The sequence below is a fragment of the Gallus gallus genome, chromosome 5 (assembly GCF_016699485.2).
Source record: "Gallus gallus isolate bGalGal1 chromosome 5, bGalGal1.mat.broiler.GRCg7b, whole genome shotgun sequence".
NCBI lineage: Eukaryota > Metazoa > Chordata > Aves > Galliformes > Phasianidae > Gallus > Gallus gallus.
In genome coordinates this window covers 53,618,417-53,643,786 of record NC_052536.1, presented here as the reverse complement: position 1 = coordinate 53,643,786, position 25,370 = coordinate 53,618,417, and the positions used below count along the sequence as shown (strand labels likewise).

The 25,370-nt window shown below is 45.0% G+C and overlaps 1 protein-coding gene across 2 annotated transcripts in view; it reads left to right on the top strand.

Annotated features, from left to right (window-relative positions):
- The window catches only part of PRKCH (protein kinase C eta), a 105,317-nt gene that overhangs the window by 5,734 nt on the left and 74,213 nt on the right, over positions 1–25,370 (top strand). The window contains exons 1-2 of one of the 2 annotated variants that reach the window (XM_015287908.3): positions 8,625–8,836; positions 18,557–18,620. In XM_015287908.3, coding sequence (XP_015143394.1) covers positions 8,810–8,836; positions 18,557–18,620 — 91 coding nt within the window. In that variant the 5' untranslated portion in view covers positions 8,625–8,809. Of the gene's footprint in view, positions 1–8,624; positions 8,837–18,556; positions 18,621–25,370 lie in introns of those variants that run through there. The other variant, XM_421417.8, reaches the window with a different exon arrangement.

The window sequence follows — 25,370 nt, the reverse complement described above, 5'->3', positions numbered from 1 at the left end:
TTGTGGAGGCAGAGAAATGAGGCTGAGACGCAGCACGAGCACTCTGAACACCACAGGAAGCTTCTGTCCCAGCTGTGCTCTTTGCAGCCCCTGCTGCTTGCACTGGTGGGGGGAGCTCAGCCTCTTTGCTTGCTTTTTATTTTTAGCTTTTGCCACAGGTCTCTTTGTTAAAATGTGTTTCATCCAGGCCATCCAAGGCTTTCTGTTTTGAGTATTTTCTGGCTAATGACTCGGTTCCTAGCCATTTTGAGCTTACAGGCAGTAAACCTCCACAGAAAATATTGTCAAGGGGGCTGTTCAAGCTATTGAAATGCTTTAATGCATTAAAAAGTCTACTGGTTTACAGTGTAATCCAATATGAAAGCATGTCCCTTACTGAACTGGGTAAGACTCCCACCCTTCCTTTGCAGCCTTTTAAAGCTCCTTTGATGTTTTAGGATGATTGTAGCTATTGTGCTTTGCTAATACAATCAAGAAGTCAGGGACCTCTTATATAACAGTGAGGGGGGGAGGGAAGACGAGCAGAATTGTTGCTGGTAGCTTTTGTAAAGGATCCTGTGTCAGGCATCACACCTTCTTGCCTGCAACATCTCACCCTATTTAGGCATGCAGATAATAACATGTCAAACCATACTGTAGGCTTCATTTCTTCTGGAGACAGTGAGCAATTTTGTTTGGTTTGCTTATTCCACCCCTGTGCTGTCTGTGTGGCTGTAGTGAACCAGTCTGGAGCCCTGGGGAACACCTGGCTTGGTGTCCTGAGGGCAGTCACCCCGCAGCCCATCGGCATTTGTTCTTCTAAGTCACTGCCCTCGGTGTGTACCAGGAGCCATGTCTGATTATGAGGGAAAGGCTTGTTTTCTAATTATATCAGAGATAGCAAAATGCACATCCAAAACAAAGTGCCTCCCGAAGCATCCAATTAATGTTCTCAGCCACTGAGAGTTAGCCAGACAAATGACATAAATTTCTTCAGTGCCTTTTTATTTATTTACTTACTTATCCTTTGACGTCATGAAATGTTCTGATCACTCAGCGGTGTCAATTGCTGAGGAAACCATCCTGTGCTATTTCTAAAGGCAGTGCAATGAGCTGGCACAGCTGCTCAGGGAGGATCACCGTCCCTGGAGGTGCTCAAGAACCATGGAGATGTGGCACTGAGGGATGTGGGCAGTGGGCATGGTGGGGGTGGGTTGGGCTTGGGGATCTTGGAGGTCTTTTCCAACCTTAGTGATTCTGTGTTTCCACAATTCTATGAACAGGTAAAAGCCAAATTTAGTTGCATTAAAATCTGAGTGTCTGTGCTGGGCCCAAGGTGATGGGAAAGATGGTTTTTTCATTGCCCTTGCGAGGCTTTGGGTGCCCTTGCAGCTCTAGGCCGGAGGCATTAAGCGGAGGCCCGCTTGGCCTTCAGGCTGCCTGGAGGCCTGCAAACCTTGCGGCATCCATTGCAGCTGGGGGTGCCCGGTCTGTGCGATGGGTGTGTGCCAGATCTCAGTGGCAATCAGGCTGTGTCTCTGAGGACAGCCTTATAAACAGATGAAGACCAGCTAGTAGTCTGTGAGCCCCAGTGCAGGGCTAAACGTGAGACCTGTTTGCAACAGGAGTTTGGCTTTTCTGCTAACCTCCTTTGACACTGTGTGCAAATCATTTCTGCGTGCCTTTACACCGTGTGGACCTGCCCTTCGGGCTGATGCAGCTCATGCCAGAGTACAAGTACACAGGTATAGCTACCCGCCTGCTTTGCCAACACAGAAAAATGTTGGCAGAAGGAAAGGGAGGGGAACGTGAACCTGGAGATGACACTACATAAAACCTTTTTCTTGGCATACAGCGACTAAGTTTCCTAAGTATGGAATTTCATTAGGTAGCTGTGTTTGAGTCAGCGGTAGGGAGGCAGCTCTGCAGGAGGTTTCCTTCCATTGAGCAGACAGGAGAAGGAGTGCTGGTACAGGGGCAGAAGTTGGGCGGTGGTAACTGACAGCAGTTTGTGAGGTGTGGGAGAGAGATTTCATTTTTATTTTATTTTTATTTTAAGTAGCAAGACAATACTGGCATAGACGTTAGTGGAAATCATTTGACCTTTTATTTATTTTGAATTTGCAAAATGTGTATTTCTGTCAAAGGAAGGAAGGGGAGGAAAATATGTCCATACAGGACATGAGTGCTGCATGTCTGCTGTGCCTTTTTACTTTTGTTTTGAAGATAAAATGATGTGCAGTGCAAAATCACTTGTGGATCAGCAGAGCCCCATAACCTCTCTGATGCAAGCTAGTGGGGGAGTGGATGTGAGCAGCAGGACGTGTATCTGTTCTATTGCAGAGCATCACAGCTAATAATAAGAATCGTACTGACATAACCTGGCAGCGCGCGCGTCCAGGAGTTCAGAGATTAGAGATGGTAGTTCCATGCTGAACACTGCTTTTCCTGCCTTTCTCTTCTGTGTTTTGCATCAGCCATCCTCAAGGGCAGGATATTGACTGCCAGCTGGTCTGATTTTGTCTGAAATTGCAGCTCATCCCTTCCTGTAGCACTTCTGATTTCTAGCCCTCTCTCTGGCCGGTTCTGTGGTTTCTGTTTTTCCTTTGTCTGTTTGCTTTCTTCTTGCTGGTTTGTCATTAGTCTCCATTTTGGCCTAGTACTGCACTTCGTGTTTCTCTCATGAGTAAATTCAATTTTATCCTGCCATGTAAGCAAGATGTCACTTGTAAATTTAACTGTTCGTATAATATGTCTCCATTTACTCTTGTGTCTTAGACCTCTTGCTGTAGTGAACAGAGTCTTAGTTTGCAAATCTCTTTTTTATTGCATCTGGATAGAAAATATTTGCAGTCATTCAGTAGATTTGACTAAGAACTGTTCATAGCTGTGCTGAGTGCTGTAGGTATGAAAGAGAGAAAGACACTGTCAGAAGGATCGTTTGGGGTTGTGTCAGGTCTCTGGAGCTGGCTGGCTCTGCAGCCTGAGCAGGAAGGTGAGTGACAGTTTTACTGGGTCTGTGAAAATGAGCATGGGATGACTGCTCTCCTAAGGGCTTTTATCTGACAGAACAGTTGCAACAATCTGCTGTCTTTGATAGTATTAAAGTCGGCTTGTGTGCATGTAAGTTCATCTCCAGAGTACTTATCTCCATCCAGACTAGTCAATATGCTACTTCTATATTAAATATATTCAGTTCTGCATTGAGTTATTTCAGAATAAGGATGGCCTCCTAGATCAAGAATGACTGGTAAAGGTCGCTCATCGCGTTTGAATTTCTACTTTGTCCTGCATTTATTTCCTTTTGCAAACAAGGCCATACAACTTGTCCAAATTTTGCCCAGGACTGAGGAGAAAAGTGTGCTGATCTAAATAGTGCAGCCTGGGAAATGATTCTCTGAATGCTTTCCTGTATCTCATCTCCTTTAATTTTCGTTAGATTTAAATGCTTTAAATCTGGAGAAGGCAGAGCAAAATGTCCCTGGAGGTGTTCAGGGCCAGGCTGGATGGGACCCTGGGCAGCCTCGTCTAGTATTAGATATGGAGGTTGGCAGCCCTGCCTGTGGCAGGGGGTTGGAGCTTTTGATGATCCCTTCCAACCCAAGCCATTCTATGATTCTGTGATCTTTGTTATGTTGAGGGAAGGCCAGAAATTGAACTACAGGTTCTGTCACACTAATCTCTACTCTGTATCTCACTTCTTTCAGGCATCTATTCTGAATAACATATTAGTAAGTGAAAACCATCGTCCTCCTTTCTCGTTTGTTGCGAAGTGTTACTTTATGGAAAGTTTGTCTGCATCTTTTGTGGGATTTCAGTGAAATAGAAGCCTAGTGTTCTCTGCTTTTGCTTGCCAGGTTTACATGAGTGATTCCCATTAGCATCGATGGAACTTTGCTGCATGCTCTGCACCAACGTAATTGGGAGAGCTGGGCATCCTTTTGCTCTTCTTGTATGCAACAAAGATTTACAATGGCTCGTTATACATTATTTGCTGAGCACAATGTGTTCATAGAGCCCTGAGAAAGAAGAAGATATTGGCCTCTGTGCCATGAGTTTCTTATCCAGGTCATTCACAGACTGAGGCATCTAACATTACTATATTCAATCAGAATTTATTCTGCAAGGTAGCTTGCTGCTAAGCTTGGAAGCAAAAGTAATCATGCAAGGAAGATGCCCCTGTGTGGTCCTAATGTATGGTGGGGTTTCTTGTCAAAGCAACTAAGTTGGAACGTGCTGTAGGTTTTATCTAGGACAAAATCTACAGTGGTGTCAAATGCGTGGGGTCATCAGCCTCCTTCTAGCAGGGCTCTCTAGAAGCACTGCTGACTACCATCATCTTGCAAGATTGACCCCTAAACTTAACTCTTTGTTGTAAAGTATACCGATAACAGTAAGAATCAGAATGTAGGAGCTTTGCACATGCCCGCAACAGTTGTTCACAAGACGGGCTTGTGAGAGGGATGACTTACTGGTGACTGGTTTTAGGCTCGTTTCCAACAGGCTTCCTTCCTTAAAATTTTCAGCCTCTTGTTTGTGGAGGAAATTCATGATGTGGCAGCTCACAGATCTGCCCTATGAAAAAATGCAGTCTTACTAAGTCTTCTTAAAGTAGTGAGATGTGACTGTGATGGTTTAGTAGCTGCAATACAAGCAACAAGCTTGCATTGTTCTTGGCTTAGAGCAGAGCTGTTTAGAAACCCACCTAGGCTAAGATAAGCCATCTACCCCCATGAATACAGCCCATCAGTACTTAACGAGAATAACTCATTCTGACCGCACTTTCCAATAATTACGTAAAGGAACATTTAGCCTGTCTTGCCAGTAAAGGTAACAGAAAGTTCTCTCCCATCTTCTTGATTCTGTGAAGAAACATACTTCACCTTCCTTTGTAAGCTGTTGCTTACCAGTTGCGGTGTGAGCCCAGGAGTACCTGTGGAGGTTGTGGCCAAAGTCTCCAGCTTTACCTAAAGGACAGTGGGACCCCTGCTTTTATTGTTATGTGCTGTTTCTGATGTCCAGATCCTTAGGGGCTGTTGTGGTCTTGCAGTGATAGTGTTGAAACAGAGGGCAAACTAATTCTGGAGTGTCTGACAGGCTCAGGAATAAAACATCAACAAAGCAGGCTATGTTGCACATACAGAAAAGCTCTCAGCCCCTTGTAGGCAAAGCATGTTCATGTGCAGCTTGTACAGGGCAGATGTAAGAAGGGTACCCAGTGGGGTTTTGTCCTCTTGTGCCTCAGGAGAGGTGGAGTGCTTTCTGCTCATGTTGCTGATTCTCACCCACCCAACTTCACAGCCCAGCGTGGTGAAGAAAGCATCAACCAAAAGCAGAGTGAGCTGATGCAGTGGGCTGTGTGCTGTGGTTTTGGAGACATGCGAAAGCAGAGTCCATTCTGCTGCCTGTGCAGCGGGGTGCTGACGTCCGGAGGAAGAGGGGGGCTGGGGACTGTAATCTCTTGTTGATACCAAAATGACTTTTCCCTTTTAGTGTCTACTGAAGAGCTTGGTTCATTATTTGTTGGTTCAAAATGGCCAGCGGCTGCACCCCTGCAAGAGTGCAGGGCATTGATGCTGGTGGTGTAGAAGTGCCTGTATATGTGTGCATGCTGAGAGGCACCTACTCATTTCAGTTCCCACTCAGCACTCTATCTAGGAGAAATCTCTTTGGCTGGTTGTTGCCTCTCTAGTCACCGCCTTGATGGGTGAAAGTATTAGCGTTAAGAACTTTAGAACTTCAGAATTCTTAGAAGAACCTTAGAGTTAGAATTGTCTGTTGTCAAGAATTAAACTGCAGGTTATGGGCAGTGTTCTTCCAAAAGAAGGAAACATCATTCAACTTGTTGCATCTTTAAGCTTTTGTGGAAGTGATCTCGGGGTGTCTGGTGTGTCCGTGTAAGTTTGTCATTTCCCTTTGCGTTGAGAAAGGGCTATCGTGATTGATACAAGGTCAGTGGATTTGTTTCTATATATAAAGAAGCTTACTCCAGAGAGAGTTGCTTCAGAGTTGGGTATGCAGTACTCACTCTTTTTAAGCAATATTGCTTCTGGTTTTTCCTAAGACTTTGGGAGCTCTTGTTCCTGTTTTGGACATGAAAATAAGGTGAAAAAAGGCTGAGACCTACTGGTTGTAACCCTTGATGCACCCATGCTCTGGTTCTGAAAGACTGTAAAAGAGTCTTGTTGACCACAGAAAAGATCCTCAACACTTTCTCATCCTAAGTTTTGCAGTTCAATTCCTAGACTGGCTGAAGCAGCCCCCTTACATTAGAAGTTAAGGACATGTGAAATTTTATTTGCAGAGAAGTTTGTGCTTTCTTTTCATTACTTCAGCTGCGCTGAAATAGTCTGCATCTGTGCCTGATAATGTCATTGACTGTCAACAATAAGAGCAGGACCATTTTGTTTATAGCTATCTGTCTACATTTACACAGACATACACATTGAATGGGCTCAGTTGAAAGACCACAATGATCATCGAGTTCCAACCCCCTGCTATGTGCAGGGTCGCCAACCACCAGACCAGGCTGCCCAGAGCCACATCCAGCCTGGCCTTGAATGCCTGCAGGGAAAATGCATCATATTCATAAAACATCATATAGATGTTTTACGTATAGATCTACGTATGGATCTCCAGTAAATAGATAGTTGACAAAATCTCCTGTTGTACTTATTTTTACCTCTTTCTTTAAAATATATTTATCAACTGTTTCCACAGGAACAGTGCTCTACAATAGGCAGTGTTGTGGCCGCCTCGAAGCCGCAGTCAGGACGTGTAGGTGTACGAAGAGCACCAAATCTTTCCACCTCTCACTACAGATTTTCCAGTGGGTCATTGCACATTCAGACTTTGAATCTCCATACCTGAAACCATTCTGGTGTGTTGCATTACTGTGTATGGTAATGTCCCAGAAGCCTTTCAAGTGCTGCTCAACTGCAAGGAGAATCCTTAGGTTTATCAAAAGGTGAAAGTGATTGTTCAGCTTTGGCAAGAGTTTGGTGGGTAGCTCCAGTTCAGCTCGTTAAGGATTTCCCCACTAAGGATCGAACTCTTTGCTTCTGCCATCTTTCTATGGCTCTTTGATAACTGTGTTTACCGGCTGAATAGCATTAAGTATTCCCTTTTTTAGAGAATTTTATTTGTAATGGTTCACTTCGTTGGATGTATGGCAGTCATTAGAAGGACTGTATCTTTCATTTTCTTTTCTCCCAGGATTTCTACCGGACACGCTGCTTGTAAAGACAAGAGGAACTATGCTGCCTGTTAAGCTTTAGAGCTTAGTAAACCTTAAAGAAAGGAAGTTATTTGATTTTCTTTTGAAAGAATATAAATGCTGTCTGGGGGATTTCTGTCCTCAGCTGGTGAAAGCTCTCTGGTTAAGGCTGTAAGACTAAAATTGATGTGACTTTTCCTGGAATGAATGTGATTTTACTTTGGGAATTAAGGTAGGGTTCCTTCTCAGCAAGGGCTTTTTGTCAGTGAGAAGAGGAGCATGAGGTCCGTATTAGCTGTGCCGCTCAGGTGGGGAAGTGCTTTTCTCCAGAGAGGAATTTATACTTTTAAACGTATTATCTAGTGGGCTGATGTTAAAAGCACATGCATTTGTAATACAAAGCACGTGCATCACTGACTGTGGCACAGATAAAATGCCAGGCCTTCTGTTCACAAAGGAACAACATATTTATTAGGGAGGGAATACGACGGCAGTTGTTCTAAGTAGGATGGTCTCCTAATAGAGCCTGTGCGGTGCTTTGCTTAGCAAGGTTTGCCACGTGCTTGGTCTTGCAGTGGTCCCCAGCAAAAAACTCTGTTTGGAGAGGCAACATCTGTCTGCAGCTTTGCAGACATCATTAAATCCGGGTGATGTTGAGCTTCAGATGGGAATGCGGTCAACATTAATTTGTCACTTTGACTGACTCCTCACACCATGTTTTGACCTTTTCCTCTGTGGACCCTTTCTGAGTTTCCCTTATCTACTCCTCTCTTAATCTCCTTTAATCTAAAGTGCATCTTGGTCATACTGAGAAATGCTTTCTCATCTTGAAACCACGCTTTGGAAAGAGAAAAAGAAATATTAAAAAAGGGAAATACACGGCGGCGTGCTGCTGTTGGATGGTAACGCGCTGCCTGTCAGCTTGCAGTCACACGCAAAACGCAGAAGTGCATCCTCCTTCAGATGGAGGCAGATGGCTGGGTCAGCATTTCCCACAGTGATACGGCACCTTGTCACTCACCCAGCAGCCTCGGGAAGGCCGGAGGCTGCTGCTCTTCAGCTCCTTCCCGTCTTGACTCGCTTGCTGGAGTCACAGCTATGACTGTATGGTCACAAGTGCATGGTGAGATCACCTCTCCCATGAGGGAGAAGAGGAAAACTATAATCATAGACGTGATGGGGCTAAAAATTGCCTGGTCTTGGACAGTCTGTCTGTTATCGCAGTGTTTGGCCTCAGGATTTTCATGCCTGTTGTGTTGTTTTCCTAATGCTTTATGTATGAATACACAAGCTGATCCTTCCCTATGAGGAACCTCATCTATGCACCTCTTAGCTGCTGCTGTGCAGAAATATTTTATTGTTCCCTCTTTTCCCTCTTCCCCCCCCCCCCCCCCCAACCAAACAAAAAGCCCTGCTAAAACAGGAAAGCAAGCATGCAAAGAGAAACCACTATACAAACAGGCATGAGCTAACTTGGCAAAGCAAATGTTGGCAATGGCATGTCCTTTATGGGTGTTGTCAGCTGCCTTCTGGATCCTAACCAACATTCTTCGTGCTGCATGAAGGCTTGGTGATGACTCTCAGCACTGAACCTCATGGGATCAGAGCACAGACATGAGCAGCAACATCTGGACACCACAAGTGAGCATCATACCTTCGGGAATGCTGGGGGAGTGCATACCTTGGCACTCCTTTTTCTACCTTCAGAAATATCTGATTGGTTAAGTGGCCAAAAGTTGCTACTGCTCTTACATGATGTTCTGGGATGTGTTGTACCAAGCAGATGTTAAACAATCCAATGAGCCATTGCTGGGAATGGGAGATGAACTAGTGTGCAGTCTAAAATGCTGTTAACCTTCTCCTCTATCCTTCCCTATAGTCGAGTAGCTTTTCTCCTATATGACACCACCCTCCGATAGCTTGTTTTCATTCCTTCTGTCTCAAATCATGTTGCTAATAATCTTGCAACGTGGAACGTGAAAGGAGATGTGGTGGATTAATGCTGGCTGGATATAAAAGTTAGTCTGTAATTGCTTCAGTGCTAAGAGACTGCCAGGTGAGGAGGGAAAAATGAATTCAAAGCGTGGAAAGAGTGGTCAGAGCACAGGTGGCCTTCTCTGTGGTGTCACAGCCCATGCTAGGATCCAGGTTTCAAAAGTTGCTGTAGTTAGTGCCTCCTATTCATACCCTCGCTGAAGATCAGTAATGCAGTTAAAGCTTTAAATGGGGGTATCTGTCATGGGATCTTTAGTTCTAAAGGCTGGCATGCTGCTGAGATGTGTTGTTTGAAACCATACTTTTTTCCAAAACATTGCTGAGAAGTAGATTTTGCATGTAACTTAATTCATTGTGGTGCTGACGGGGCGTAGGGTTCATTTTTTCCCCCCAGTAATGCACTTAGAGCAAGGTTTTGTAGTCACAGAGATTGATGGATTCTGGTGCATGAAGAAGGGCAGATTCTCTTGCACAGAATGAGCAGTTAGTTGGCTCTTCTTGACGCTTGCACCTCTGAAGTCAGGTACGTGCTGCTGTCATGGGTACTCTAGAGCCCTGTGGTTTTGCAGGTCAGAGAGTCTCCTGTGCAGTGTGCTAGATGAGGCTTTTGAAGACCACAAGCACAGTTCCTAGCTCTGCTCATGCCATCCGCATACACTGCTTTCCATCTGTGACATTGGCAGTGTAATGTTTCCCCTAGCACCTCAAGGGGTGTCAGGATCTTTGGGTGCAGAGGTGGAGAGTATAGTTGACTTCTCAGGCCTCGCTGTGCCTGTCAGGGGGATGCAGAAGCAGGGAGCTCCCCTGGGTGAAAGCAGGCTCTGTGGCCCTATCTGGGGTTTTTGCTATTGCCAGTGTGTTGTTGCAGCAACTCTGGAGGTGGAGCTGAGATCAGTGAGCCACGGTCAGAACAGAGCTGTTGGCTCTGCATTCAGCAAATGAAAAGCAACCCAGCTGTGGACTGTGGGTTATTGCAAGGCTTTCCACTAAGTACAAATCTTTTCCAAAACACTCGATATTTAAATGAGGGAAGGGCTAAACACCTGCAAATCAAGCCCTTTGCAAATTTTTTTGTTAGTTTATGTTTGAATCTCTGTACTGTGGAAACCCAGCTTCCTGCATTCAAGTTGTAGAGAGCTCGATATTTATCTAATCACACTCTGACATCTTCTTTGTTTTCTTTCTCTATGTCACGCATTAGTGGTGATCAAGCACGATGGGCTTTTTCAGTAGGTTGCCTTTTTCATATATCGCTATGACTTAACATCTTGGTTGCTGTTGAAAAGTTGGGGGTTGGCTCTTCAGAAATGAGGCTCTTAGAGGAGTGGTTCACGATCTCATCAGCTGTGGCCTGGCTTTAAAATGAAGCTGCTGCGTATGGGCAAAAATGGGAAAGCACCAAAGTGAGTTGTGTATAGTAGGAATATGCTGTAGAAATAGTGACATGCCTAATGGAGAACAGTTTCACAGAAATTCAAGATTATTCAGTAAAACCTGTGAAGAATGAGGAAATATTTTCTGGCACTGAGTACTGGAGAGTAAAGTAAGTGTGTAATTGGGAAAGTCCCTGGGAAGACAACGGCAGGTGGACTCTTAGTGTTGCTGCTGTTCTTAGTTGTCCACAATACCTTGGATTGGATTCATTCATGGAACGTTGAGGGCTCTGTTCTCCGTTGTGCAATCAGATGAATTTCCCTGATGTTACACAGTGCTTTACTGCGGTATCTGTACGCTTGGCAGTCCTTAGGTGGCCAACCAAAATACCTTGATCAGAGAACTTCAGGCCGTAGTGCAGACTTTGCTGCTTTATGTGCCATGATGAACGATTCATAAGCCTGCTTAGATTTGTTAGTAAGCTTGATTAAAACTGCAGGTGAATGCTGTGCCTTGGAAGTCTTCTCAAGAGCCAGAGCCTAGTCTTTGTATTTTTTTTTTTGTCCCACTGTTTCCATCCAGTGCCTTATCTGGTTCTCCCCAGTGCGGTTCATGGGTGCATAGCCTTGCATTGACCTGTCATCTCTTCATCGAGGGACATTCCATCAGTGATAAGCTCAGCTATGTCAGTGTTGTTTTTATTTTGAGGAAACGCATTGCTGCAGCCCTTGGACAGCTTCCAAACGGAAGTGCCACCAACATGCCTGCCTGGCAGCCATCGCTGACTTATTTCTTTATCCCTGTGAGCAGCAAAATTGGCACAACTTCCTCATTTCTCTGCCAAGTTGAGTTAATAAAGATGGTGAAAAATGTGTTTGTTGATCATCTCCAGAGCTTTGTGATAGACAACAGTACCTTCCTGCAGTGGGTGCTTAATGAGAGATCTAAAACTTAAGTTGTCATCATCACCCCTTTGCAACTAGTGTGTCCAGAGCACTATAGCTAAACAGTGGCACAATGGCTGTTGAAGAATTTTTGTTGTCTTGGTAATAATTGTGATTCCTTTGCTAAACACCTGTCTGTTGAGGTTCATTGACTTGTTACTCTCCATTGGATGGCAATCAGAGGGAAGGTTGTGTGTGTGATTTGTGGATCTGTTGTTTTTTGGTTTTTTATTTTTTATTTTCCAAAGATCCTAAGTTGTCTTAAGATCCGTGACTTTGTCCCACTTTTAGCCTTTTTTACCTGCAGTTGTTTGCAGGCAGCTAAATGCATATACAAAGCCAATACGCTGCTATAGGCATATCCCTGGGACCAAGTGTCCAAATGGCTGAAAACAAAGCCTTGTATTGCTGTCCTTTGGGTTAGTGGTCCATCACTGTTGTTAGCATCTTCTTTTTAGGAAATGAAATAGTTGGTGTTTTCCCCAGCCTCCTGAAAAACCCAACAAAATAGCTGCAGGAGGAAGGCTGTGAGAGTCCAGAGTTGAATCCAGGGATGGGTGGACATGGAGAGTCCAGTAATGGGTATCACCATGCAAGTTCTATTTAGTACTTTGTGCAGAAGAGCTTGGCCTCTGATGGCACAGGTGTGTGACAAGGAAAGGCTAAATACGTCTTGCCCACATGATTTGTGTTTCATGGGGCTTATAGTGATGTACCCCATGTGAAGCAGTGGGGCAGGTGTCATGGAAGTCCTGTGGGGCCCTGTAGGGAAGGAAGCTGCTTGCCTTTGCTCGGCTGTGCCCTGGCAATTTCAGGACTGTCTGTGGTGAGCTCGGGCTGCAGAACCCACTGACAGTGAGCTCAGAAGCGAGGCTGCCTTCCTCCCCCAGCCTCCAGGCCTGCTGTTGAGAGATGTCCCACTGAGTTAACAGCAAAGGCTTCGAGGTGGGAGCTGCTTGAGGGTACATTTGCAGAGCTGTCCCACTTGTGGGCTGCACTGTACCCTCAGAAATGCACCCTCACTGTTAGGGGCTGGTCATCTTCCGTGTTGCCTTCTCTGCCCACCTGCAGTCGTAGAGGTTTCTGTCCTCACGCTTGTCATGGATTTGTTTGATAGGAAATTGTGTTGTTGTGGACAGTACTTTCTTTGAGAAACTTCAATGCTGTGGAACAGGTTTTCTTGGCAGGAATTTTCGTGGGAAAGGGTAAGTCTTGTTGCAGCCCTTACTGTTCTGAGCAAATCTCCTGTTGAGGTGGGGAGTCTCTCGAGTGAAACCAGGCTAAAATTGATTAAAGAGTCTAGGATTAGCTAAGAGTGATTAGTTATGCATGGTTGTTCGTGGCTGTCATGCAGCTTATAATTATGCAGCCTGGCTGAAAACAAAAGTAATATTTTAAACAGTTGTCCTGGAACAAAAAATTAGAATGACAATGTTATAGTAACAGCTGGAAGAACTGGTTATAGGAGTCAGGAGGGAGACTAACTTTCCACCCATTTGTGGGTTTACTTTCAGAGTTAAACACACAGCAGCAAGAGTCCTTGGAAGGGTTTCTTTTCCCTATTGAAGCTTGGATGTCTGCTGCCACTGGAAGGACGTAGAGGTTTGAGGCTCACTGGGGGCTGGGGCAGGTTCCCAGTGCTTCTCAGTCTGATTCACAGCTCAGGTGAGCTGAGAGCTGGGATCCCTGCCTTGCCCCAAATGACATCACCTAGGGTCTCCTATGCTGCCTGCAATGAGTCTCAGGGATGTCCCCATCTGCCCTGGGCAGAGATTAATGTCGTAAGTGCCTGCCATCCTTGGCAGGATGAAGATGACAGTTGGCAGCCCAGGTTTTTTAGGCATGGTGGTTTGAATCCTGACTAATGCATACTGTACATTTGTAGGAAAAAACACCTTAATCTGCTGGTTGTGTGGAAATGCAAAATCCTCTTTCAATTAGAGAGCCTTAGAGATTTTTTCTGAGGTGTTTTGCTTGATAGACAGGTGTCTGTCAGGCTCCAAATGTCCAAGAGGGACTGAAGGATCCAGACGTGTTTGGGTGAGAAAGTTGTGACTTGACCTGTCTGACAAAGGCATGCTCGGTGGAGGTGCTATGTTATTAAAATACAGAAAGGGCTGGCATTCCATAAGCATGACCTGTTAGGAACTTGAGCAAGAAAAAAGAAAAGTAGTAACTAGAGGCATGCGAAAAGCCAGCTTTAGACTAACCCAGATTCTTCTAGACTGAACAGAGCCTTGGGAATTGCCTCTGCAAATGAGTGATTATATATGCAGTTCTGTTAATTAAATGTAAAAATGATGTAGGAAGTCAAAAGATATAGCTACTTGTTTAATTAAGCTAATTAACTCCCCAGGTAGCTTTTATATTTGCTTTATTCACTGAAAGTATCTGGCTTGTTCTGCTTGTGAAGCCACGTCAGCCCTGACATGGGCTCAGGAGAAGGCTGTGCTTCTAGGAGGCTTACTAATTGTGCCTGTGGGGAAGAAAGGATGGAGCAGCAACGGGAGAAAGGATGTTCTGGGCTCCAGGGTAAATGCAGTTTTCGTTTGTGCCTGATCCAAAGACAATAAAAGGATTCTCAATGATTTTGGTGTGGTTCAGATCAGGATTATGTGTTCAGTGGAGGGGAGTTAAGAGGAGAAATCTTACAGGAGCTGACGTTCACTCCAGATAACACTGCTGCCAATGTCTTTTCATCCCAGAGATTTGCTGACTCCCACTTTCACGGCTCTGCTTTGTGGAGTGACCCACAGGCAGCAGCCGGCCTCAGCTCTTCCCGTCTGCAGGCAGGGTTTGGGAGGCAGGCCGGGCTCGCTGGGAGGCAGGCCGGGCTCGTCGTGAGGCTGACTGACTATACCTGCTCTTCGAGTTCAGCGGATGCTTCGGCTGGGTGTTGATATGTTGCCTCCTTCTGAAATTGTTTTCCAGACCTCTTCCATTGATGAGTCACGCACAACTAGTTTTTTTTTAATACGTGTGGAGGCATATGATTAAGGAGTCCTGTTTTGGTTTCTCTGCATCTCTTCCCTCGTTTGTGCCTAAACTATGGTTTGTTTTTTTTTACACACAGGTGAGGGAGAAGGGGGGGGGGTTAGTAACACCTGCCCAGCTGCCAGGAATGACACTAACATCTTCTCGAGGGAAGGTGTGTGAGATGATTGACTGGGCCCCTCCTGTGGGAACCAGCTCTCTCCCAGCTCCCTTTGAAGTTACACGGAGCTGAGCAATCTAAGCAAGTTTGGGCATGGGCCGCTGTGAGCGGTTTGAACTACTGACAGAAGTCCTCCATGCTCCTGCGCTGGGCCTGGCTGCCAGAGAGCTGCATTTCACAATGAGGCGGCCATGAAACCATAGCTGAGCTCATCACTCCTTACCTGCTCATTTCCAGTTCACTTGCCAGAATCCTCCAGTGCTTGTTTTCTCTTAGGTACATCTGTAAAGTTCATCAGAAGTTAAAGTATATGCTTAGCTCTCGGCCAAAATTCAGTGGTGTTCTAATGGATCTGGAGGGGGTTCGCGAGCTTGAACAATCAGTCTTACCCATGCTTTGTGTGACAGACACAAATCACAGAATCCTTGCTGTTGGAAGGGACCTGTAAAGATCCTTCAAAGCCACTATCTCCAGGGATAGGGGCATCTACCATGCCCTCTTCCATTTCCATGAGCAGGAAGAGTGGTGATTAAAGGTGTCACTGCTCTGATAAACTCATGCTCCTCTCCCAGTTAGTTAAAACTTTGCCAAATTACCTCTGAAACAGCCAGAAAGTCCATGTTTTTCATCCAGCTGTTCTCTGGAGGAGCAGGCTGGGGATGAAAGCCCCAGACAAGGGAGCATGATGGCTGTTTACAGCTATACATGCCCATCTCCTGCTGGTACACCACAAGGGCTGCTTACCATGCTGCACACCACCAGTGGGGTTTGCTTGGAGGTCAGTGCCTTGTTGCATTCTCAGTAGTACACGCATAGAAAAATTCCAGCCTCTTTGCTTTTCCCAGTATCCGGAACTTGTACCGTGGTGTATTTCCTGCTCTGATACTTGACCTTACCAACATAATTTATGTTTTCCTAAAGAAAGCTGTCCTGTGCCAAGTTGATCTTGGCCTCAGGAAACTTTTCTCTATAGAAGCACACGCTTCTAATGTCATTTGTTGCTCTCTGGATACTGTTTTCAAATATATACAGATGATAAAGTTTGCCTGTTCCCATTTCATACACAGCTCCTCCTCAGTGTCGTATTTGCTGTCTAAATACTGTTGAGTTTTTCTCTGAGCCTCCCCACCACTGGCTTCACCATCTCACGGCACACTTTTGGCTTCACTAGCTCTGTCAAGAATAACACTGTGGCTCCTGTTTCTCTGCAAAAACATAGGTTTTGTCTTTGAGCAGCCACAGATAATACTGGGAAGAAAAGAACGTGTGGAGGTGATAATGAAGGTATATAACAGGGGATGGTGGAGGTTAGCCCTGGGGCCTTGGTTTAGAAGCTGCTCATCCCATGAGCACTGGTTTACAGTAGCATTGCAGATTCCATCCCAAGGAGTTGACCCAGGGCCCCTCTGCATTGCACAGCCGTGGGACAGGACAACCTGTGCAGCATCAAAACAAATCATGACCCATCGGATGGGTGCTGCTGTTGGGAGCTGCTCTGTCTCCTGGTCTCGGGCAGGTCTGTGATCAGGTGTGAGAGTCTCATTTTGCTTTTGGTTTTCTGGGTCAGAGACTATTTTCTGTTTCAGGTACTTGCCACGTATCTGAACTGATCTCAGGTACTGTGCTGGCTGTTGGTTTGCTGGTCAGATTTCATCTGTAAAGGAGACCACAGCAGGTCCAAAAGGCAGGCTTCTATCAGTACTATATCAATTATTTTATTTCGTTGTATCTTATCTGTTGTTGCTACTATCCATTTCAGACCAGAGAGACTATTAAGATGGCCTGGTCTGACCTCTTGTGCAACATAGGCTGCTGGTTTCACTGCCAGTCCTACACCCCGTGGGCGTTGCTCTGCCAAAGACACCTTCTAGGGCTTCTGTCCTCATTTTGGAGCCTTCCAGCTGCAGTGTTTGGTTAGATCCTGCCAACATACACCATGAGTAGATCTTGAGTGCAGCAACATCCTCTTACCTGAGCGCTCTTGAATTGTAGTATGACATGAGTGTGTCTGCTGAGTCAGCGTAGGGGATCTCAGTGGTCTTTAATCTCCAAGTTTGGAGGGAGAGAGATCCTAAATCTCCTGCTGGTACTTTGACAACGTTTTTCCTTGTTTTGTGAGATTGTGCTATCCAGCGATGAGGAATTTCTTTTACAGGAGGGAAAGCAAGGTGCCTCACAGAGATAGGACCTATGACCTGAAATCTTGACAACCCATAGATGAGTTTGGGTGACTGTATAAATGTGTTGTTATACATTTTTGATATAACTCTTCCTGTACGAAGTTACCTGTCTCCACAGTAAACTGGAATTTAGGCAAAAAAGGGCGTGTGATACCGCAGGAGTTGAAGTTTGTTTGAGGGATGTCTTCCTTATTAGCAGAGGTAGGGGGCTGTTCAAACACAGCCAGTCCAGTAGTCAGTCCAGGCAAACTGAAAATTAATCCTGAGGCAAAGCTAAATGTTTAAACTTTTGCTGAGGTCTTCTTTAGGGATTGGAAAATGTGGCACCCACAAAATTAACGTTATGACAGGGTTTTCCCAAGCAGTTCTAATTCCCATGGTTTGCATCCTATTAATAGGGATGTCTCTTCTGGTCTGTTGCTGAAGTTGTGTCAATAGGATGTTCTCTCTTCCTTTCCTTAACAATATTACTTCTACTCATACTAACAAATTCTTAATAACTTGAGAACAATTTTGCTACTTCAGCAACGCAGACTTTGAACAAAGAGAAGGCAACAGCAACAGCACGAGAGCAAATGCAGTTAGAAATGATCGCGTTTAGTCATTCTGCTGAGAGGGCTCTATTTTCAGAGCTCCTGTTCTGCTGATCATCAGTACCCACGAGGTGTGAAGCTCCTCTTTGCTAATTTTGTCTTTGCAGTTTGGGGCTGCATGTGGAGAGTGTGCCTTTGTTTAAGTGAGATTTCTGTGTGAGCAGCCTGACGCAAATTTCAGGTATTTCTTAGCTGTGACTTTGTTCACCAAGTAATTTTTAGCAAAAAAAACAAACAAACAAACAAAAAAACAAAACAAAACCAGGGGCAAGATCTTAATTAAAAATTCCAACTGAAAGTTGCTAAAATAACATTCTGTGTCTCTTTTAATCTAAATTAGAAGTCTTCAGGGAACAACCCTAATTTCCTGTTTTCTGTGGTCTTAAGTCAAAAGATGATTGATATCAGAAATAGGAGTTTACCCCAGCAATGATGGTATTTTGAGAGACTGAAAAATTTGTAATGGGATAGGATACAGTAGGGAAAAAAATATGCATATTATTCACCAGGCAGTTATACATGAATCTGCTGAGAGAATGTGATGTTATTCTAGCGTGATTGAGACCGTTCAGCATTTAGGGCTCCTTAAAAAACTGGGGACTTGATTCATCCTTTTTCATGGACGTGCTGAACTATTTGAGTGATGGGTGCTTAATTTCTTGTAACGTTAAGGGTGTGCACAAGAGTACGTGGAGCTTCACATGTTCATAGAGTCACGGAATGGCCTGGGTTGAAAAGGACCACAATGATCATCTGGTTTCAATCCCTCTGCTATGTGCAGGGTCGCCAACCACCAGACCAGGCTGCCCAGAGCTACATGCAGCTATTTCACTCAGAGGGTGGTGACGCACTGAACAGGTTGCCCAAGGAGGTTGTGGATGGCCCATCCCTGCAGGCATTCAAGGCCAGGCTGGATGTGGCTCTGGGCAGCCTGGTCTGCTGGTTGGCGACCCTGCACGTAACAGGGGGTTGAAACTGGATGATCATTGTGGTCCTTTTCAACCCAGGCCATTCTATGATTCTATGTTATCAAATGCTGGCAGGACTTGTCCTGCAAAATCCTGAGAAGGTGACTCTCTGCCTTGAAAAACAATCTTCTAATGTTGCCTTTGCTTTTTCAGGTGGATTTGGAACCAGAAGGGAAAGTGTTTGTCGTCATTACTCTTACCGGCAGCTTCACAGAAGGTAAGGGAGTTTCTTTGGCTTGTTTCCATAAAGGGTTCACCTTCGGTGTATGTTATTGCCATCAGTTACCAAGTGACATATAAACAAATGGCATTTCCCACACAGGTTGCATGCTACTGCACACAGAGGATTCTTGAGTGGCTGGAAGTTAGGATAGGGCTGTTGCTAACCTCGTGTGCTGCAGTCCATCTGCTCTGCTGTTGCTCTGATCTTGGACCTGGGGATTTGTGTCACACTCAGCCTGATTTATTTATCTGAGGTTGTCCTTCAAATAGATTGTTTTTGCCACGTGTACTTTTTACCTGAGTGCTTCTTGAAGGGCAAGTGAGCACGTAGAACAAGCTTAAAACTTCTGGGTGACTTTCATTCCATAATGGTTCCCATCTCCTTCACATGTATTTCTGTCTCTGGAGTTCACTTTGCAGAGGAAACATAGGGCAACTTTTGCACAAAAAAAAATCCTAGAATTCCTGAAAAAGTATCTGGGCAGATTTTTTTTTTTTTTTTTTTTTTCCCATAACTATCATTTATAGTGTGGTGGTTTTAATTCCTTGTTCTTTACTGTGATAACAGTGAACTTTGATGTACACATGGATGTGAGCCTTGCTGGAGAAGCCCAGGAAGTCTGGAATGGGCCTCCAAAGTAGGCAAATTATTTTCCTCAGGCCTACTTCATGGTTGTTGTTTGTTTTAGCTGTGGCCTCAAACTGTATTTGGGAGGTATCTCCTGTATGGAAGCCAAGAATCAGGGCAAGATCTGCTCCACTGCCCTTTGCCTGCAGTCTTGGAATGTTGGATTTTTAATGTTTTTAATGCGTTCTCTTGTTCCATCATGGGAATATGTGTGTATTTCAAACAAGGGTTTGCATCTAAGCTTGTGATTTGCTGTGACCCTCTGGTGAGCTCTGCCACTCCTGCTGAGCCTGTAGGCTGCTGTATGCTAGCGCACAGGTAGCTGCGAGTGAAGCACTTAGCTTCCTTTGGGTGATGCACAGGAGAGCTCTGCTTTGTGCAGCTGTGTCCTTTTAGAGCATTTGAACCTGAATCAGTATGTATCCAGCTGTTGGTTTTTTGTTTTTTTTTTTTCCTGAGTAGATGTTTTCAAAACAAAACTGGGTAGATCTGGTGTGGCTTTGTGTGCCTCTGTGGTCCCACTGCCTATTCCTGAGGTAACAGTTGCACAACTGCATTTTATTTTCTGTGCTGCATGTCTGAAAATGACCACCAGAAGGAAGAACAAATTCTTGAAGGGCATCTTGGAAGACTGAAAGAGCCTTAGTCACTTTTTTGTTGCTGTTATCTCTTGTTTAGCAACCAGAGCTCAAGAAAGGAGGAGAACAATGCCCAGAGGTGCTGCCAGGACCTTCCCTTGACTTAGCAGAAGGAACCCCCAGGCTAGCACGTTGCCTTAGATGTACCTAAATGGAGCTGTTCTGAAAAACATGATGCACTGGGGAAAATGTGGGTCATGTGCGTGGGGAACAGAGACTGTTGGCTGCAAAGGGGTAGGGGTTTCTTCATGCAGTGTTGGCTCAAGGCAACAGGTGAGATGAATGGCAGTGATATTGGCTTGGACCTGAGCTGATGGAGGATGAGGTGCTCTGGCAGCCCCTGTCCTAGTCCAGTGATACAGCATGTAGTGGTGGTGCTAGGAAGGAAAGGTAGGAGTGAAGGCAGTGATGACCAGTGCTTTCTGGGTTTGTAGAGTATCCTCATGGTCATAGGCTATGATTGATACGTGAAGTCAAATGGTGTGATTTTATTTATAGTAAAAACCAGTGGCTTCTCACCACAGCAGTGATGTGATTTGTTTCCCTTATTTTCAAAGGGCTAGAAAATAAGAGTGGAAGAGAGAACGTCCGCTTGGCAGGGCACTGCAGCAGGGCGGGGAAGACCTGTGTTCAGTTTTCCAGTGAAATTCACTTTCTATATAAATCTGGCCAAGCCACGTAGTATTACTTCAACTTTCTGTTCTGTATCTGTCCAAAAAGGGTGCACCTTTTTCTGTCTGTATGTGAACTCTGTGTTGTGAATTGTATGTGAATCCGTATGTGAACTCTTATCTTAAAGCAAGGCTGACCAGGACTGTTGGACCTGAGCATAAATCCATCGTGTGGATGAAAGTTGTACTGGAGTCTAAACTGTAAGGACTTGTTGCTAACAGGGTGAGATGAAGTCAAATCTTTCTACTGCTTTCAGAGGGAAATGGGAAATAGTATAGTTCTATTTCCTCTCTAGCAATTGAAGATATGTGAATTTACAGAACAAGGAGATCAGGGATGGCTCTTGGGGCTTTCCTTGTCTGATTAGTTTCATGCGTGGTCACCCTTAGAGTTTACAAGTACACATTTAATCCAAAGCAGGTCTAAGTGCAGATACTGACTTCTTCCAAGCTGGGACATTGAAGCATTAGTTGAGATTGCCTTCTCAAAACAATGAGGTATTTTTCCATGAAATTGTGCTCTATTCTATTTTTTTTTCTCTGGAAATGCAGAGTCACACTATCTTGTGAATAACTCACAACTTAAAAGCACAAAAGATGGCTTCCCCTTGTCTGTCTGAACATAGATGGCAACCGCTTCCACATCTTTACTGGTAGGTATGGCCGGCTTGGCCTGAAGGCTGTGTTTGTCTGCATACATAAAACCCAACTGCCTCTCCCAACTCTAGGAGTCTGCATTAGACTCCATCAATGTAGCACATAGACCCATGTGGTATTTCAAGTAATATGATGTTTAGGACTTCTGTTCTACTTCTTGTGACTCATGAGTTAAGTGTGCCACTCCACTGTGTTTCCAGCTTAGAAAGCAGTAGTGATAGGTGCCAAAGATTAAAAGAAAGAATGATCTGGTAGTGCCCATAGACCCGCTCCTAGAGGCATCCTCATGTGTTCACAGCATCTCTTCACCACTGCTTCCAGTAGGTGGTAGAGACAGGAGGATAATGTGGTGGAACTGGTGTGTGCTGTGGGGAGCATCTTCCTTTGCAAAAGCTGACTGAGCATCATTCGTGAATCACTTCAGAGGTGCTTTTTTATAAAGATAATTGTTTGCTTAGGAAAAGAGCCAGGTTCACCAAGTCTCAGGCACCATCATGTAATTCCAGTAAAGTGAAAGACCGAAAAAATAACTAAAGAGAAGGGAGGAGGGAATTAAAAAGGGTTAGGTACACCCAACTCAATTACTTGGCTGTCCTGGAAAACCTACCCAAAATAGATGGTCCTGGTGGTTTTGGCAGCTTGTACTTTCTTTGGTTTTGGAAGTGGTTGTTTTCTGTTTGATGGATAGATCTTCTGGCCAAAAATTTAATTTGGATCTACTTTATCTATAACAAGAACAGAGAAGGATGGTGCTTCCGTGACTGCGTGCAGTATATCCAAAAGAAGCATTCGCGCAGTCTGAAGATGAGCGTGCTGTAGAAAAGGTACAGTTGGCACAGATTTACAGATTAGTCCTCTGTAAATTCTTATATGTCCATCTGTCACTGCCTCCTGAGGTATTTTGGCATGGATAGAGGGGGCAGTGCTGTGTTTGGAAGCCCAGCTCCAAGTGTCTGCCTGGGTCTGGCTCTGCTCTGGGGAGGATGTCCCTGAGGAGGCAGGGGTGAGGCTGGGTGGGCTTCTTTACCTATTTGTGTTTCTTTACTTCTTTTAAAATCCAGCACTGTGTTAGTGACTGTCTGTTAGTGCTCATGCTATTACTTCATTCTCATATTATGAAAAATAACTCTCAGGAGTGGTGATGGATGGCACAGCTGCCCAGGGAGTGCTGGGGTCACCGTCTCTGGAGGTGTTCAAGAACCATGGAGACGTGGCACTGGGGGATGTGGGCATGGTGGGGGTGGGCTGGGGTTGTGCAATGATAGCAGGTGAACGACTTATGCTGTTAGCACTTCTGGACGTGGGTGAGAAGTTAGCACTGCTACTTGTGAGCAAGCAGCCGTGCTTTGGTGCAGCAAGGCCAGGCTGGGTGCCTGGAGAATGGAGGAGCTCTGCCTGCAGCTTGGGCTGCTCTGCCCTCTGTTTGGCACCTCTCTTGCTGTTTGCTATTTTGAGCAAAGCTAATGAAATTAAGACAAAGTAATTATTTGACTGAATTAGTGAATGAAGCAAGCTCCATAGAAAATGAAGAGCTTCTATTTTAGTGTTTCAAACTGTTATCATTTGTCTTTTTCTTTTTGACGTTGCCACTCCGAGTGATAATCCTGGCGTGATGTTCAGTTTTATTTTCAGTGTTGTGAGGTAAGTTATGGTTGGGTTTTTTCTTTTTTAATTTCAGTGTCAGGAAAGACAAAGATAAATTTGTGTTCTGGGCAAGAAATAGAACAAAGAGATTATTGAAGAACCTGGTGACTTGGTAGAGCAGATATAGCACCCATTGCTCAATATTTAATGTAGATAGGCTTTGTGGCAGCATGGGAGCCCAAAGCTGCCTCTGAAGCAGGAAATGTTTCTTTAGTTTGTGGCTGTCACGTGGTGTACTTGGGATGGTTTGTTCTCAAGTACTGTGCACTTTGTCTTTCGCTGTTGTTTTTCTCAGAACGTGTTTTCCTAGTGTTAAATGGGTTTTGTCTTAAGAAACAGCATTTCCTCAGGCAGGCACCAGTAAGGCCTGCAGCCTTGAAGTCTGAAACGGCGCTGCCTTTGTGCTAAGTCTTCTCTGTGTGCTGAAGTGTGGCTCCTCAGCCACACCAAACTTCTTTTGCAGGTACATTATTAGCTTCTTGCACAAGAGAGAGGAAAGAAAGATGTTTACTGGCTCTCTGAACTGCAGCAAAGTCTGTTTTCATGCTGCTTTTTAAAGGAAAGGAAATAGTTATTTGAAAGTAGGAACCGAGACTGGAAGGTGTCCTGATCTCAGCCTCCAGTGTGTTGAGCCGCCCTTCTGTTCTGGGTTGCTAGCTCAAACTGGACAACTTTGAGGCACATATTAGACACTGCACAGAGAACCTCCTGATCTAAGCAGGCAGTATCAGTCCAAGACAGGGTAAAAAATTGTTTTGCTGTTTCAGGCACACAGTCTGAAAATGTAGAGGACTTCCCAAAGTCTTGTGTGACGGAGCAGCAGGGGGGTGCTTTTCTATACCCTCGTAGTTTTTTCCCCAATACCTGATTGCTTTACACTGGCCACATGCATGCATGTTGCAGACAAGGGGTTTCCAGTTGCGCTCTGTGTTGGCTCAGCTCTACTCTTCCAGATGAAAATAGATCAGAACAGCATCGAGTCCTACAGGGGAAAAGGCCACCCAAAGGACACTCTTGAGAAGACCGTGTTCTTACAGAGACCAGGAGCATCATCCACAGATGCTGAGCATTTCTGTATGGGAGGCAGGAGGACAGCCTCAGCCTTGCTCAACCTCAGAAGGTATCTTTCACGTTAACAAGTACAGGGCAATCCCATGAGTGAAACACTAGGATGTTAAAGCTTTTCAGCAACATTAAAGGTCCAAGGAGAGAATTTCAAAGCCGGGGATTCCCAGGGAGGTGGTTAAGTCACCATCCCTGGATGTGTTTAAAAACCATTTGGATGTGGTGCTCAGGGACATGATTTAGTGGAGGGTTGTTAGTTAGGGTAGTATGGTTAGGTTGTGGTTGGACTTGATGATCTTTGAGGTCTTTTCCAACCTGAGTGATTCTGTGATTCTATGAGGGACACTTTGGAGGTGTTGTTCAAAACGAAGTACCTCTGAATATTCTGAGAAACAGCATTTGGGCTACAAAATACCATTACTGGAAGTGACTGGTTGACATCTTCAGTAAGGTGGTAAACCTCTGCTTTGTCTTGTCTGAGGGAAGGTCTACACTCTGGGAAGTTAAGTGCTTTGCTTGATGTTACAGAGGAGCTTGAATGCAGAGGCAGGAGGTGAGCAGCTCACTGCGTGATCACAGGAGCGCCTTCGTTTCCTGGAACATGATTAATTTGCTCTGCAGCTATTGCATTAAATCTCAAGCTGACTAGCTTGCCAAAATCTGCCGATTACATAGATATTCAGACATTGTATAAGTACCATAAACAGCAATATTAGGGTTAACTTTACTTCCTCAGCGGGCTGTGTTTTGTCTAGGCTCTGAAACCTAGATATAAATATGCAAACTTGCAATCTGCTCTGGGATTTCGGTGTTCCTGGCTGTGACGAAGGGCAAAGATTTTATTTTGCTTTATTTTAATGTGATTCCTGGAAGAAGTGACGTTAGTCAGCAGAGGAGCTTAAACCTATCTGCTCGGCCTTGGAGGACATCAGTGCGTTGGAGGGAGTGTTTGTAGTCTAGTGAAGCAGAGTGACAGATGTGGGCTGAAAGGAGCAGAGCACGAAGCTGCTGGAGGGTTGGGATTGTGGTTCTGTGGTGGGGGATGACGGCAGCAGCCCTGTGCTGGCTGCCACTGTGCTGCCAGGACACATATCTAGAGATAAGTGATTCTGTGCAAGGCTTGGGGATTTCTCTCACAATCCTAAGAGAGGCTTTGGGAAGGAAGGTTTCTGGGACAGGCTGCTTGGTACAAAAGTCAAGGTAGGAAGGTGGATGGGGACTTGTACCAGCTACATGCAACTCTTTATGTGCCCAGACTTCCTTCAGTATTGAAACATCACCTTTCCTGTCTTCTCTACTCTTCAATTTGTGTTCTGAGATAAGATAGCAACCTTTCTGGGAGAACTCCTGCAAGGGGTGGGAAGAGGAGAGTAAAGACAGGAGCTTCAGGGACAAGGAAAGGGAGCAGTAAAAGAGCTGAGACCAGCTGAGCCTGTTTGTAG